This window comes from Aotus nancymaae, unplaced genomic scaffold, assembly GCF_030222135.1.
Source record: "Aotus nancymaae isolate 86718 unplaced genomic scaffold, 86718_ANA_hifiasm-v0.15.2.pri h1tg000067l, whole genome shotgun sequence".
Taxonomy (NCBI): Eukaryota; Metazoa; Chordata; class Mammalia; order Primates; family Aotidae; genus Aotus; species Aotus nancymaae.
The window spans coordinates 735,359-750,496 of NW_026988482.1; the positions used below are offsets into that span (position 1 = coordinate 735,359).

At 45.4% G+C, this 15,138-nt stretch overlaps 1 protein-coding gene across 1 annotated transcript in view; it reads right to left on the reverse strand.

The window, feature by feature from the left end:
* LOC105730826 (uncharacterized) overlaps positions 1-15,117 on the reverse strand; it is a 29,086-nt gene extending 13,969 nt beyond the window's left edge. Inside the window, exons 1-5 of the mRNA XM_064367325.1 lie at positions 15,071-15,117; positions 13,726-14,950; positions 8,308-8,499; positions 2,858-3,055; positions 195-656 (exon numbers count right to left, since the gene is read on the reverse strand). Coding sequence (XP_064223395.1) covers positions 8,452-8,499; positions 13,726-14,950; positions 15,071-15,117 — 1,320 coding nt within the window. The 3' untranslated portion in view covers positions 195-656; positions 2,858-3,055; positions 8,308-8,451. The remainder of the gene's footprint in view (positions 1-194; positions 657-2,857; positions 3,056-8,307; positions 8,500-13,725; positions 14,951-15,070) is intronic.
* Positions 15,118-15,138: the final 21 nt, after the last annotated feature.

The following is a 15,138-nucleotide window of genomic DNA, read 5'->3' on the forward strand; positions in this document are numbered from 1 at the left end:
GTTAGGTAAAGAATATCTTGAACTCATTTTGCTATACAAGAAAAACAAAGTGCTTCTTTACTCATTTGGAAAGTGATTTTGATTAGAAAAGATAGTTAATTTGTATGTATTTATAGAAATAAATAGAATACAAAATAAGGCTTGTAAATTTTTTTTCCCCACATGAAAATATGAATCTTAACTTTAATTATTACCTTTTACATTGTGAGATTGCAGGCAGGCGTTTAGGTCCTCAGCTGCAGAAATCACGAACATCTGAAGGCCAGCACTTTAATTTGGCCACCGTCTGAAGATTTCTCTGCTCCTCCTCACACTTCACAGTCTGAACTGATGCTGTTCTGTATAAGGTACTTTCCCACCTACCTCATCTCTTACTGCATTGCTGTATTTTTCACACAGTGAGGACAAGTGTTGTGTTAATCTCACCATGCCAACAATCAGGGCACCACCTGGCAGGGTCAGCGAAGGCCACAAGAAGCAGTGGAAGATGGCCGTTTGGTCATACTGTTTTATAAGAACGACATCTTCGGCTTGGCTGCCTGGCTGTAGAAGCATGGAAAGGCGGTTCCATTCTTGTGATCAAAGAATGCCTTTATGTCCAGAGCACTGCTGAGCAAATCATTTCTATCTTGGTGGCACTTAAGTGTGTAAAAGCACTAGAAACATGGAGGAGGAAAAAAGATAAAGACACATTTCAGAATTGCTTGAACCCTGGAGGCAGAGGTTGCAGTGAGCCGAGATAGCAGCACTGCACTCAGCCTGGGTGACAGTATCACCAGTACCAAATACTTAACAGTTTTGATTCTGAAATACCTTCAGGCTGAAGTGATTAGCAGGGAGTTTCAATGTTAGAAGGTAGTGAAATATTACACAGCTCATGGGAAAGGGTTGACTGGAGGGCCGGAGTGAAACGGTCATTTCCACTCACTAAGTAAGGATGTGGAGGGAATTCTTAGTTTATATGACATTGCATTTGAACCATCTTGTTCACTAGGAAAGAAAAACAAAGACACTGCAGGAGAGGAAGTGACCAACTTCGTAAGGAAGATGACTCCTCCCGACACGCAGGTTCTTGGTCTCTTGGACAATATGAATCCGTTTGTCCATTCAGGGGATCAGCTGAGCCCTACATGAGCTTTCAGCACCTGATAATGCCTCTGTTCTCTGTCTTGATCTCCTGCAGCAAAGTACTTCCCTAAAGAAAAGCACATTGGGGCTTTTGCTCTGGGCTCAGAGAGGGAGCCCCATCTGGCCTTCCACTTCCTGAGGGGCAGAACCAGTGGAGAAGGGAGCTCTGTCAGCTGGTGACATTTTTTCAAAAAAGCTTGAGGTTTATTACCATATCCATTAGGTACTTGAGGTACTGTGCTAAAGGCCTTCAAAATGTTTACCATGTCCATTAGGCACTTGAGGTACTGTGCTAAAGGCCTACAAAATGTTTGAAGCCTTAAAAATCACTGCATCCCTTGACCTCGTGATCCACCCGCCTCAAGACCATCCGGGTCAACATGGTGAAACCTCGTCTCTACTAAAAATACAAAAAATTAGCTGGGCATGGTGGCGCATGCCTGTAATCTCAGCTACTCAGGAGGCTGAGGCAGGAGAACTGCCTGAACCCAGGAGGCGGAGGTTGCGGTGAGCCGAGATCACGCCATTGCACTCCAGCCTGGGTAACAAGAGCAAAACTCCGTCTCAAAAAAAAAAAAAAAAAATCACTGCATCCAAAATAGAAAACAAAAGTCATCAGATTGAAATTGATGCTTAAAGACAATGAAGTGTGCTGGGCGCGGTGGCTCACACCTGTAATCCCAACACTCTGGGAGGCCAAGGTGGGTGAATCAGCAGGTCAGGAGTTCAAGACCAGCCTGGCCAACATGGTGAAACCCTGTCTCTACTAAAAATACAGAAAATTAGCTGGGTGTAGCGGTGGGCACCTGTAATCTCAGCTACACAGGAGGCTGAGGCAGGAGAATCGCTTGAACCCGGGAGGCAGAGGTTGCAGTGAGCCAAGATCACGTCACTGCACTCCAGCCTGGGTGACAGAGTGAGACAACAAAGTGTAACATGTCAACGAATCTAACACAACTCAACTTTTATAGTTAGGTATAAATATAAACTTTAAATATGAATCCGTTGTGTAACTTATTAAAATAAAAATGATAATCTTTATTTGATAAGAAAAATCACTCACTTGATTCAGGGTAAACTGTGAGTACAGTACACTGTAGCATTTTTATATGACGGGAAGTGGGAATTTCAAAAGACAGACTGCCCGCAAATGACTACTCATTGGCACAACCTATAGATTGCAGACACCAAGTTGTGAAACTGGAAGAATTTCTTTCCTTTCTATACACCCCATTTCTGCACCAAGAAGACAGCTTCATTTATCCTGATTGGATCACTATAAAAATGTTCACTACAAAATAAACAGATTTATCCCTAAAGACAGCCCTGGGTTATTTATATACCCGGCTGGGGACAGTCTGACAGGGAAGGGTTGTTGTCATAAGAACTCCTGGCTGGGCACGAGGGCTCACACCTGTAATCCCAGCACTTTGGGAGGCCAAGGCAGGTGAATCACGAGGTCAGGAATTTGAGACCAGCCTGACCAGCATGGTGAAACCCCATCTCTACTAAAAAAAAATACAAAAATTAGCTCGGTGTGGTGGTGCATGCCTGTAGTCCCAACTACTTGGGAGGCTGAGAAAGGAGAATCGCTTGAACCCGGGAGGCAGAGGTTGCAGTGAGCTAAGATTGCACCACTGCACTCCAGCCTAGGTGACAGAGCGAGACTCCATTTCAAAATAAAATATATAAGAACTCTTTAATGATGAATACATGAACTTTACAATACCTTGGGATTTATCTGGACAGCCTCTTCATTATAATATAGGAGAGCTTTCTGCCCTGAATGGGTGAGGTTCACAAACACCTGAAGGCACGGGTACTTCCCTGACCACGGCAGCGCACACCACAGGTGAAGGCACAGTCCAGCCAGTCGTCCGTGATAGCTGTGTGGATGGCAGTGCAGGTCGATTCTTCTCTCTGAGTGCTTCAATTTGGAAAAAAAAAATGTTCTTCACTTACTAGAAAATTTTGTTCTACATTTCGGTGTGGTAGCACAAGGCATTTGTGTATTTGGAGGTAGCGCAGGATCCTTACGGCAGGCACATAATAATCAGGGAGCATGGAACACACAGAGTCGGGGTAAAGAGCCCCAAAGTGCCAAGTTCCACCTTACTTCTGATCCTACTGGCATATTTCTCACTATACCAATGGCTTTCAAACTTCAGAATCACCTGTGAGTTTGTTAGAATGAAGAATTTGTTAAACTGTGGATTCCAGGGCTTCGCTCCAGAGATTCAGGTTCGGTAGGTCTGACTTGAGGCTCGGGAATCTTCAATCGTTTTGAAGATGCAGGTATATGGAGAACCACAGTGTAAACAACGTTAGCATTACCATAACACTGTAACCACCAAGATTCACACTCAGGAATCTCGTGCTTCATCCTTTCAAGATGTACTGGCTCCTCCTGACATGCCTTTGGAAGGAGTCCAACTACAGGGCCCTTGGTCAACATAGCCTACACGATTTCTGGCAGCAAGGTACAATTCCATGTACCCACTCTACTTCCAAAGAGGCAAGTGCAAATCATACATGCAATCTCTCTGTAGAATCCTTACCATATTTTTGCTATCAGTAAGTTCCTTGAGGTCAGGAGCTACATCCGATTCATCTGTGTGTTCCTCAAAGCATGAAACAGAATGCCTCTCCCTACATAGATGTTCAATAAGTGCTGTACTGAATTAAATTTTCCTTGGAAAAAATTCCTTGAGAATTTTCACATGTACTACATATGTAAAGTGTCCTAGGTGCTATGAGAAGTGACAGGCAGAATTCCTACCATGAAGACCTTGTGATGTTGAAGAGAAAGGGTGTGTATATGTATGAAATGATTTGAAAACAAGCGCAAGAAAAAGTAAACAAGGGGAAGAGGAAATGCTTTGATTGAATGTATGGGACCGGCTCTGCATACAGCCCCTGTGTTTACTTACTGGTTCCTTAAACATAATAAGTTAGATTAGCAAGCTCTAAAGTCAGAATGTTTCAAAAGCAGGGCCGGGCACAATGGTTCATGCCGATAATCTCAGCACTTTGGGAGGCTGAGGAGGGCGGATCACTTGAGGCCAGGAGTTTGAGACCAGCCTGGCCAACATGGTGAAACCCCATCTTCACTGAAAATACAAAAATTAGCTAGGTGTGGTGGCACACACCTATAATCCCAGCTACTTAGGAGGCTGAGGCAGGAGAATTGCTTAAACCCGGGAGGTGGAGGTTGCAGTGAGCTGAGATCACGGAGCGCCACTGCACTCCAGCCTGGGCAACGGAGCCAGACTCTGTCTCAAAAAAAAAATAATAAGATTTGAAAAGCAACATTTCGCTACATTCCTACTGCACTCTCATTAATCTTTTTGACCAAAATAATCATTTTCCCTTATTAATATAACACAGTTCAACATGTCCTCAAGGTCCAGGGTATCGAAATCACTAGATGTGGCCTAAGAAAAAATATTGGGCAAGTGAAAATGCAAAAATGGAAAATAAGATCCTTTCCTAGATTTAGCACTGGCCTGCTTTGTCACTAATTTATATACTTATTTTAACTAGACATCTTGAAATAATAATGTAGAGTTACCTTTTTATCGAAGCTCTCTAAATCTTGACCAGGTACTGAACCGAGTATGATTTCAATTTTCCTTGAAGATTTTAGAGAGCTCCAAAACAGAGTGGGACATTCTGTCCTATGTACAAGGCCCCATCAGAGCCTTTCAGGTGGAACCAGGGATGTATTTAGGGCTAAAAAATGAGCATGTTTCTTCAGTAGCATCGGATGTGTATTTGACTACAGCTGTGACAAAATCCATTACTTGATTGAGAGATGAGAGACTGAGGGAGTGGGGATAGGTATGAGCTACCCAGGCCTTCTTAACTGCCACCCTTTACGGAGTAAAAGTACTCTCTGAGATGGTACAAGATGTAAGGCAAGAGAGATGAGAACTCACCACTCTCAGGCATTCACTTAGTTTAACCAAGCAATTACCAGGAATGCATAGAAAAGTAAAACTTAAATATATGAGCAACGATTTGGTACCAGCTTACAGAAGGTACCCTCAAGCCATCGCCCAAATATATCACATTTTTTAAAATAATCTGATCTGCCTGTGCATACACGTTACTCAACTTAGACATGTAATGCAGATAGATATATATATATATACATGATGAAGGGAAAGAGTAACAGCAAAAGAGGAAAGAATGAATGAGGTCAGAAGTGAGGTACAGCCAAGACACGAGAATCACTTGAGCCTAGGAATTGGAGACTAGCCTGGACAACATAGTGAGATCCCATCTCTTAAAAAAAAGTTTTTAAAAAAGTGAGGTACAAACATGTAACCTGCAGACCATAAGATCCCTTATAGTTATGAGAACTGACATACGTATTTGCCTCTGAGCTTCCTAGCATGCAAAGCAATGAAGGAAATATAACCAGATATAAGATTCCTGGTGTCCATTAAATAAAAGTAAGCTGGTTGATCAGGAGCAGCACAGCGTCTCCTGGTGCTAATGCCAGAGAGAAGATTCTTCTAGAATCTTCCAGTAGTGGCACTGTATGCTGTAGTAAATAGTGACCTCTTCATCTTTCCTCTAACAATGGTAAACTAAGAATGGCAGGAGATGAATCACAAGTAACAGAAGTAGGCCACTCTCTTCCTTTCCTATGACCCGTTTCCCTCACTGAACTCCTAGGCCTTCCTCTTCCATTCCCCTGTGGCCTTCTGCTGCTCTTTGGCTGTCCAAAAAAAGGGGCTGTCCAAAAAGCACCCCTTGCCTTCCTTTCACCCCGATCTGACCTGGACCCAAAGTACCCCATGTTGTGTGGACCATCTCCAAAATTAAATAGCTCCTCCCCTTCCCTAATCAAAACCCCCATGCCCCTCATATCAGCAAGCTTCATTTAGGCAATAAGAAGCAAGAAGTCTTATGTCAGAATGACAGGCACATTCTTCACTGGCTGTGTGAACTTGGGCAAGTTCCTTGGCCTTTCTGAGCCTCAGTTTTCTCATTTATGAAATGAAAGTTAAAATAATAACACTTCCATCATAGGCTGTTGTCAGTTTAAGTAGGATAAAACAGAGTATGTATTGGGCGCATAGCATATAGTTAGTAGCAAATGAAGTTGACCCTTGAACGATTCAGGGGTTAGGGATGCCAACGCCACACCCCTAACCCTGCAGTCGAAAATCTGCATATAACCTTTGACTCCTCAAAACTTAACTACTGGGCAGCCGTGATGGCTCATGCCTGTAATTCCAGCACTTTGGGAGGCCAAGGTGGAAGGATGGCTTGAGCCTAGACGTTCACACCAGCCTGGGCAACATAGGGGGACACCATCTTTACAAATAATTCAAAACCTAGCCAACTGTGGCGGCACACACCTGTGGTCACAGCTACTCAGGAGGCTGAGGCAGAAGGATCACCTGAGCCCAGGAGGTCGAGGCTGCAGTGAGCCATGACTGCACCACTGCACTTCAGCCTGGGTGACAGAGTGAGACCCTGCCTCAAAAAACAAAACAAAAAAACTTAACTACTAATAGCCTACTGTTGACTGGAAGCCTTACCAGTAAACAGTTGATTAAGACATATTTTGTATGTTTATATGTATTATATACTGAATTCTTACAATAAAATAAGCTAGAATAGCCAGGCACAGTAGCTCATGCCTGTAACCCTAGCGACTCAGGAAGTCGAGGTGGGAGGATTGCTTGAGCCCAGGAGTTCAAGACTGTAGTGAGCTATGATCACATCACTGCACTCCAGCCTGCGGGGAGCAAGACCCCTTCTCTAAAAAAAAAAAAAAAGTAAGCTAGAGAAAAGAAAATGCTATTAAGAAAATCATGGCTGGGCGCAGTGGCTCACACCTGTAATCCCAGCACTCTGGGGAGGCTGAGGCGGGCAGATCACGAGGTCAGAAGTTCGAGACCAGCCTGGCCAACATGGTGAAACCCTGTCTCTACTAAAAATACAAAAATTAGCTGGGTGTGGTGGTGCACACCTGTAATCCCAGCTACCCACGAGGCCCAGCAGGAGAATCGCTTTAACCCAGGAGGCGGAGGCTGCAGTGAGCCAAGATCATGCCACTGCACTCCAGCCTGGGCGATAGAGCAAGACTCTGTCCATCTCGGAAAACAAAAAAGAAAATCATAAGGAAGAACAAGATCATGTCATTTGTGGGGACATGGTTGAAATGAAGCTGGAAGCCGCTATCTATCCTCAGCAAACTAATGCAGAAACAGAAAACCAAACACTGAATGTTCTCACTTATAAGTGGGAGCTGAATGATAAGATCACATGGGCACATGGGCGAACAACACACACGGGGCGTCTCGATGGAGCAGCGGGAAGGAGAGCATCAGGAAGAATAGCTAATGGGTGCTGGGCTTAATACCTAGGTGATGGGTTGATCTGTGCAGCAAACCACCATGGCACATGTTTACCTTTGTAACAAACCTGCACATTCTGCACATGTACCCCAGAACTTAAAATAAAAGTTGAAGAAAAAAAATCATAAGGAAGAGAAAACATATTTACTATTCACTAAATGGAAGTGGACCATCATAAAGGTCCTCTCCTTGTCCTCTTCATGTTGAGTAGGCTGAGAAGGTGAAGGAAGAGGAAGGACTGGTCTTACTGTCTCAGGGGTGGCAGGCACGAAAGAAAATCTGTTTATAAGTGGATTCTCGCAGTTCAAACTCATGTTGTTCAAGGGTCAATGGTATCATTACATGTATTGAATAAAGAACCTAATTAGAAGAAAAGGAAGGAAACTAGTATGTATTGAGCAACTACTATGTGCCAGGAAGACACTGTGAAACTCAAAAAAGTCAGACTCCAAACACTTTGTGCTTGTATACAAGGTTTAACTCTTTCCTGGAATACCAACATTTGAGGGGGAGAATTTGTGACCTAAATGAATAAACTGTAATTTGCGAATTATGTGTTTGGAGGTCTATATAGATCATGAGATGGGAGGAAGCAGTGCAGGGAAATATCTTCAACCCTTGCCACCTCTTCCTCCACTCCCAGCTGCCCCCAGCACTGAGAGGGGAAGAGGAATTGTATTTTTCTTGTTCTAAACCATGGCAGATTGTCACAGATGGAGAAAGCAAAGGCAGCCTCTTCTCCTTTACCATTGTGCCTGGATCTTATCTGAACTGGAAACTGGATTTGCTCCCTGTTTCTTACCTGAGCATAAAAGGCTGTAGAATGGTTATTCCGAGCAAGAAGAACATTAGGACTGAGAAGCCCATCATGGCAAAGCCCAGCAGCATGGCCCAGGCCTCTCCAGCACTGGACGGCGGCCTTTTGTGCACATCAAGTGGGTCTCCATCACTGTAGTCTGTCTCTCTCTTCTTCCCTGAGGCAGGAAAGGCTGTCCTTTGGGGAAAGGGAGAAAGAGATATTGTGATGAGCTCATAAAGAAGTGGAACATTTCCAATCCATGAGGAATGGAGGGATAACCTCGTTTGATGCCAACCTGTGTGCCGTGAGCAGGATGAATGCAACACAATGAGATCCCAGTTCAGAGCTCGGTGAAAAGTCCATGTAAATAAGCTAAAGTGATGTGTAATCAAGTATTTTTAAAGATATTGTAGCAAATAAGACTAAGGAATGTTGCCTTGTCCAAGTCTGTAGAGATCTGTTTAATCAATGACTAGAGTGTTGAATGTAAATAAGCCTTATTAACTTTGTTCTCTTTCAGGGATATTGTACGTTCCTCCTGAAAATTTTTTTACATTCTTCTTTGAATTCCACATGGAAAGAATGACTCAAGAAGTTCACATTTGGAATTAACAGCATCCTGAACAGAGTTTGCGCTGTTCTTTCATATTCACCTGTTGGAAAGGCAGCATCTCCACCAGCAGGATTTCTGGCCCACTGGCCAGTCTGCACTCAGAATTATGAAGTTGTCATGGCTTCTTGGCTCCACTCACCCTACTCTCCTCCCCTCTGGCCACTCACAGTTCTGCATAAGTGTCCCTGCATTTCTTCTCTCCCCTCTCCGCTGTGCCTGCAAACCTGATCCAGCAAAGGAAGTGATACACTCTTGCAGGGCAGGCTGATCTGGTGAACAGAAGAGTCCAACACAAAGGTGGTAAACCGGTGGCACGGATGACGTCCAGCCCACAGATGTGTTTTGCTTGGCCTTCTCTGTCGTGTGTGTGTGTGTGTGTGTGTGTGTGTGCGCGCGCGCGAGAGAGAGAGAGAGAGAGAGAGAGAGAGATAACTTGTTAAGACTTTAAAAATCATGATATTTCTCATAAAAACACTGAGTTCTGACTTGGGAAATAAACCCACGATTCATGCCCCTGCAGAGGAGCAGTGGGCCGAGCTGAGCCGCGGCTGCCCCTGCGGAAGATGTGTTCTCTACTTTGCCACAATCCCACCACTGCCTACATCACTGTCACTGATTGGCCGTTCCCTGCTCAGTAGCCATTTGAGTTCCATTTTAAGAAGCTTAATGAAATCTTAAGCCGAACAAACGCAGCACTAATGGTGGAAGCACACGCTCCATCAAGCTAACTACGTTTTAAAGCCAAGCCAAAAACGCATCAAGGAAGTTACCGGTCGTTTTTTCCCAAAAGCGTATTTCATACCGTATCCCACACCCTTGCCCTTTCCTCTGCCTACCTTCCTTCTCCCCCAGCAACATCTTTAGGCTCTAAAGAGAGTAAGGGGACTGTCAGACAGTCCAGAACGTCCCAGGAGACGGCGGCGCTCCATGGTTAATACCGTTCTGGGAACCGAGGATCTAGTTGGGGAGTTTTTAGTCCCCTTTGACATTTTACTCATCCTCCATCATCCCACCACCAGAGAAAGGGCATGGAAAAGAATTTTAATGAAATTTGAACCTGTACATTTTCTAATTTATCAATAAATATGACAGATTGCTTAAAAGAACGTTTTAGCCCTGAAGTTTGATGGGTTTTGTCGTCTCCAGGACCCAAGAGCCTGCATTTTCCCTGGTGCTCTAAAGCTGGACTTGAGTTGCACTGTAGTGTAAGGTATCCCAGAGGCTTACTGTAAAATATCCTTGGAATCCATGGGTGAAGAGGCTTATAATGAGGTTGCTACGGCATTGCTAATACATTCATTTAACATACCCAATTATGATGGTATGTTACAAAAAAAACTGTCATAGCCTGATTCTGATCTAATTTAGGAATAAGACTTACTGGTGTCCTAGACCAGACGTTTTATTTATAATTTTTCTGTCTACTTTGTTCCAAGGCTTTATGAAAAGTTAACAACTTCACTTGGAAAGAATTCATTTCATGTTTGAGGAAGGGATAACATAAGATAATCACAAAAAACTAAAACATAGATATGCTTGGCTGGGCATAGTGGCTCCCACCTGTAATACCAGCACTTCGGGAGGCCAAGATGGGCAGATTACCTGCAGTCAGGAGTTTGAGACCAGCCTGGGCAACATGGTGAAACCTTGTCTCTAATTAAAATACAAAAATTAGCCGGGCATGGTGGTAGGCACCTGTAATCCCAGCTACGTAGGAGGCTGAGGCAGGAGAATCGCTTTTACTCGGGAGGCAGAGGTTGCAGTGAGTCAAGACCGCACCACTGCCCTCCAGCCTGGGCGAAAGAGCGAGACTCCATCTCAAAAAAATAATAATAATAAAATAAAAATAAAAAATAAAACAAAAAATAAAAGTAAAAGTCATAAACACACAAAGAAGTCAAGGTGTTTGAGAGAAAATAAAAAAAACAAAACACAAAATCAGATCCACAAAAACTTTTAGATATTCACATAGAATATAAAATACATATCTGTAACATGTTTAAAGAAATAAAGGGAAGATCAAAAATGTCAGAAAGCAAGGAATTCTAAAATGCAGAGCTAATATTTTAAAAAGAATGTATACAAATCAAAAATAAAATAATTGAAATAAAAATTTAATGAACAGACATAACAGTCAGTTAGACACATCTGAGAAGATCTGAGAAGTGAATGGAGAGCTGCATCTTCAAAAATAGCCAGAGTATAATACAGAGAGATTTCTTAATGGGAAATATTAAAGAGAGGTTCAGAAAAATGAAAGATAGATTACGGGGTGTAACATAATTACCTATTCAGAATTCCAGAAGAAGAGAAGAGACACAAGTCAGAAGCAATATTGTAAAAAGATAATCCAATTCTAGAACTGATGAAGGACCCAGTTCACAGACTCCAGAAGCCCATGGAATAAAATAAAGAGGAATCCACACTTAAACACATCACAGATAGATTGCACAGCTACAAAGATAAGAAAAAATCTTAGCAGTAGCCAGAGAAAAAGACAAGTTCACTTCAAAGTCATGACAATTCAGCTGAGAGCTTACTTCTCTATAACAAGACTTGAAGCCAGAAGGCAATAATATTATCAATATGCTGAGAAAAAGTAACCACAGAATTCTATATCTATCAAAAAAAAAAGTCCTCTCAATAAATAAAGACATTTCAGACACACACAAGGCTGAGTTTGTCCTCAACAGACCCTCACTAAAAGAAAAGGGTCACGTTTTACGCTAGGCAGAAAAAAAAATCAGGTAACAGAATGAGATTTAACCAGAAGTGAAGAGCAGATGTAGAAGTAAATAGGTAAGTAAAGACATTAACTCTAGGCTTCGTGCAGTGGCTCACACCTGCAGTCTCAACACTTTGGGAGACCAAGACAGGCAAATCACGTGAAGTCAGGAGTTCAAGACCAGCCTGCCCAACATGGCAAAACCCCATCTCTACTAAAAAATACAAAAATTAGCTGGATGTCGTGGCGCACACCTGTAATCCCAGCTACTCGGAAGGCTGAAGCAGGAGAATCGCTTAAACGCGGGAGGCTGAGATTGCAGTCAGCCGAGCTCATACCACTGCACTCCAGCCTGGGCAACAGAGCAAGACTCCGTCTAACAAAAAGAAAGATATTAACTCTATAGATGTTAAATCTATAAAATACTTATTACTATTATTATCTTATTACTATTATGTCTTGTGGGATTAAAAGGAAAGATAAATACACGACAAGAGAATGTAATTTAGAGGGAGTAATAGTGCTAACTTTTCCAGGGGGAAAGAAAAAGGCATTAATTTCATGTTGAAAAGTTCAAATACGCATGCTAAATAGAAATATCACCTTTTTCTACTCTTTTAGGTGATACTCCAGAAATTCCAAACTAGTAGAGAGACAAAGAATGGAAAGGGGAAAAAATCAATCCAAAAGAAGGCAATAAAGAAGAAGGAAAAACTCATGAAAATGTCAGGACAAATAGCACAAAATAACATGATAAAATAATGTTACTGTATCATATCAGTAATTACAAAAAATCTAAATGGAGTAAATGATCCAGTTAAAAGATAGAGATTAGAGCTGGCTGTGGTGGCTCATGCCTGTAATCCCAACTCTTTGGGAAACCAAGGCGGGAGGAGCCCAGGAGTTTGAGACCAGCCTGGGCAACACAGCAAGACCCTGTCTCTACAAAATAAAAACTAAAACACCATCCAAGTGTGGTGGCACACATCCAGTCCTAGCTACTCAGGAAGCTGAGGCAGGAGGATTGCTTGAGCCCAGGAGTTTGAAGCTGGAGTGAGCTGTGACTGTGCCACTGTTCTCCAGCTTTGGTGACAGGGTGAGACCCTGTCTCTAAAAAAAAAAGTTTTTCAAATATAAAGATTATCAGACTAGATTTAAATATATATAGGTGGTCCCCAACTTAAGATGGTTCCACTTGCAATTCTTTTACTTTACTATGGTGTGAAAGCAATATGCATTCAGTAGAAACTGTACCTTAAATTTTGAATTTGCATTATTTGAATTTGCATATGAACCCTACTCTTCAGTAATACATCTCCACTTCTAAACAGTGTATTACCTTGTTTTGTTCGTAATCAAGGCAATACCTACTATCTTCTGTTTCTTCACTGCAGGTAGGACTGACTTTCCTACTCAGCCAACTATGACAGATAGCTACAGGCACCTTCTGGCTTAGCCTGAGGCAAACTCACTCACAGACAGCCGGAACACACTCATCTGGCGGTGATCCCCGCAGAAGCCAGCAGCCTCTCCCTCCAGCACTGAAACTGGTGCAAGAAGTGTTCCTTAGGAAGACGCTGTGGCTCATCAAAACTTCCTAATTCATCTGACATTCATTTCACTGGTGTATGTGACATGAATTTATAAACATTGAGTATATTATATTAATATTTCCCTGTAATTTGTTTTGGTTACAGAGGAGACGTTTGGTAATTATTTTTACTCTTCTGTATTTTAATTACATTATTTAACAACTTATTTTGAAACAGCAAATAAAGTTGAGTAAAGTCAACATAGTTCATCAAGTTCAGCAAGAGGAAACAGCAATAATTCAAGTGCGCATTTCAGGAAGGAAAATGAGGTACACTAGGCTGCTTTGATAACACAACTGCCTTTCTATCCAGTTCACCGTGCGGCGTGTGGGGCACTAAAACCTGTCTGCTTGCGTGTTTGTTATTTCATCTTTTGCCACGTCCGTTCACAGAAGAATCGGTTCGTGTCTAGCAGAGAAGAGCGTGTTTCTTTGCTCCGCGGTCTGCCTGCTCCTTCCCCCCTGAACCCCCACCCCATCCAAGCTCCGTACCTCACTCTCCTCCTGCATTCTCTCAAATACCAGCGAGAGCAGTTCCATGACCTTGGAAGCGAGTGACACGGTGACCATTACCATCTTCAATGTTTTCCAGTTCTCAGCTCCCGCCTCCACTAGAGCCGATAATAAATGCGTGTTTCCCGAGAGCGAGTCAGGCTGGCTGAGACGCACCCGCCCGGAAGGCGTTCTCATCCCACCTGGTGCCCGCACTGACCGCCGCACGCCCCAACCCCGGCGCCGGCCAAAGGGGTGCAGCTCACTCGAGGCTCTCGGCTCCTCTCCGTTGCACCTCCCTGGGGAGAAAACGGGCCCGAAGATCGCCTCTCGCTTCCCCTCCAGGGAGCAGGCAGGGTAAGGACAAAAGCCAAAGCGCTGGCGTTGAGAGAGGACGCAGCGTTCCGCCGAGGCTCGCAGGGCTCTCACCCCCGGTTCGCGGACAAGGAGGTGAAGCCGGCGGAGGTTAGTGACCTGCCCAGTCACACGGCCGAAGACGTGGCGAGCGAGCTCGGACGCCAAGGCTCCCCACGGGGCCAAACGCTGTGTGATTTCCTCACCCCCTCGTTCAACCAGGAGGAGACTCCTGAGCGCCAGCCGTGGCTGGGCGAGTTCGCGAGCGTGAAGTGGGCCACAGGGGAGCGTGAAGGGGCTCCCATCCCCGGGACCTGGCAACCCAAGGATGGCGACAGCGGGAAAGGCGGCAGCCCCTGAGGTGAGAAACCGCGGGCCCGCCGGGCGCCCTCCGAGAGTAAAGGCGACACTAGCGCCCCGAGCGCCTGGAGCGCCTCTTCCCGCGCCCCGAGCGCCCCGAGCGCCCCGAGCGCCCCTTCCCGCGCCTGCGCAGCCAGATTCCCGCCCCCGCCCCCGCCCCCGCCCCCGCCCCGGCCCCCGCCCCGGCCGAGCGCCTCTTCCCGCGCCTGCGCAGCCAGATTCCCGCCCCCGCCCCCGCCCCCGCCCCCGCCCCGGCCCCCGCCCCGGCCGAGCGCCTCTTCCCGCGCCTGCGCAGCCAGATTCCCGCCCCCCGGCCGCGCCCCCGGCCGAGCGCCTCTTCCCGCGCCTGCGCAGCCAGATTCCCGCCCCCGCCCCCGCCCCCGCCCCGGCCGAGCGCCTCTTCCCGCGCCTGCGCAGCCAGATTCCCGCCTCCGCCCCCGCCCCGGCCGAGCGCCTCTTCCCGCGCCTGCGCAGCCAGATTCCCGCCCCGGCCTTGGCGCCTCCTTCCGCCCTGGAGTGTGATTTGCACGGGGATGACGGCGAAGGGCTGCTTGAGGCCCGGCCTGAGGAAAAGGCTTCCTTTCGCCTGCATCGGCCCCCGGCGCGCGGAGGGGGCGCTTAAGCGGAGGACGCGCAGGCCCCGCGGGTGCCGCCAGACCCCGGCGCGGCCGCCGCCATCACCAGCGGGCTCCTTCCCAG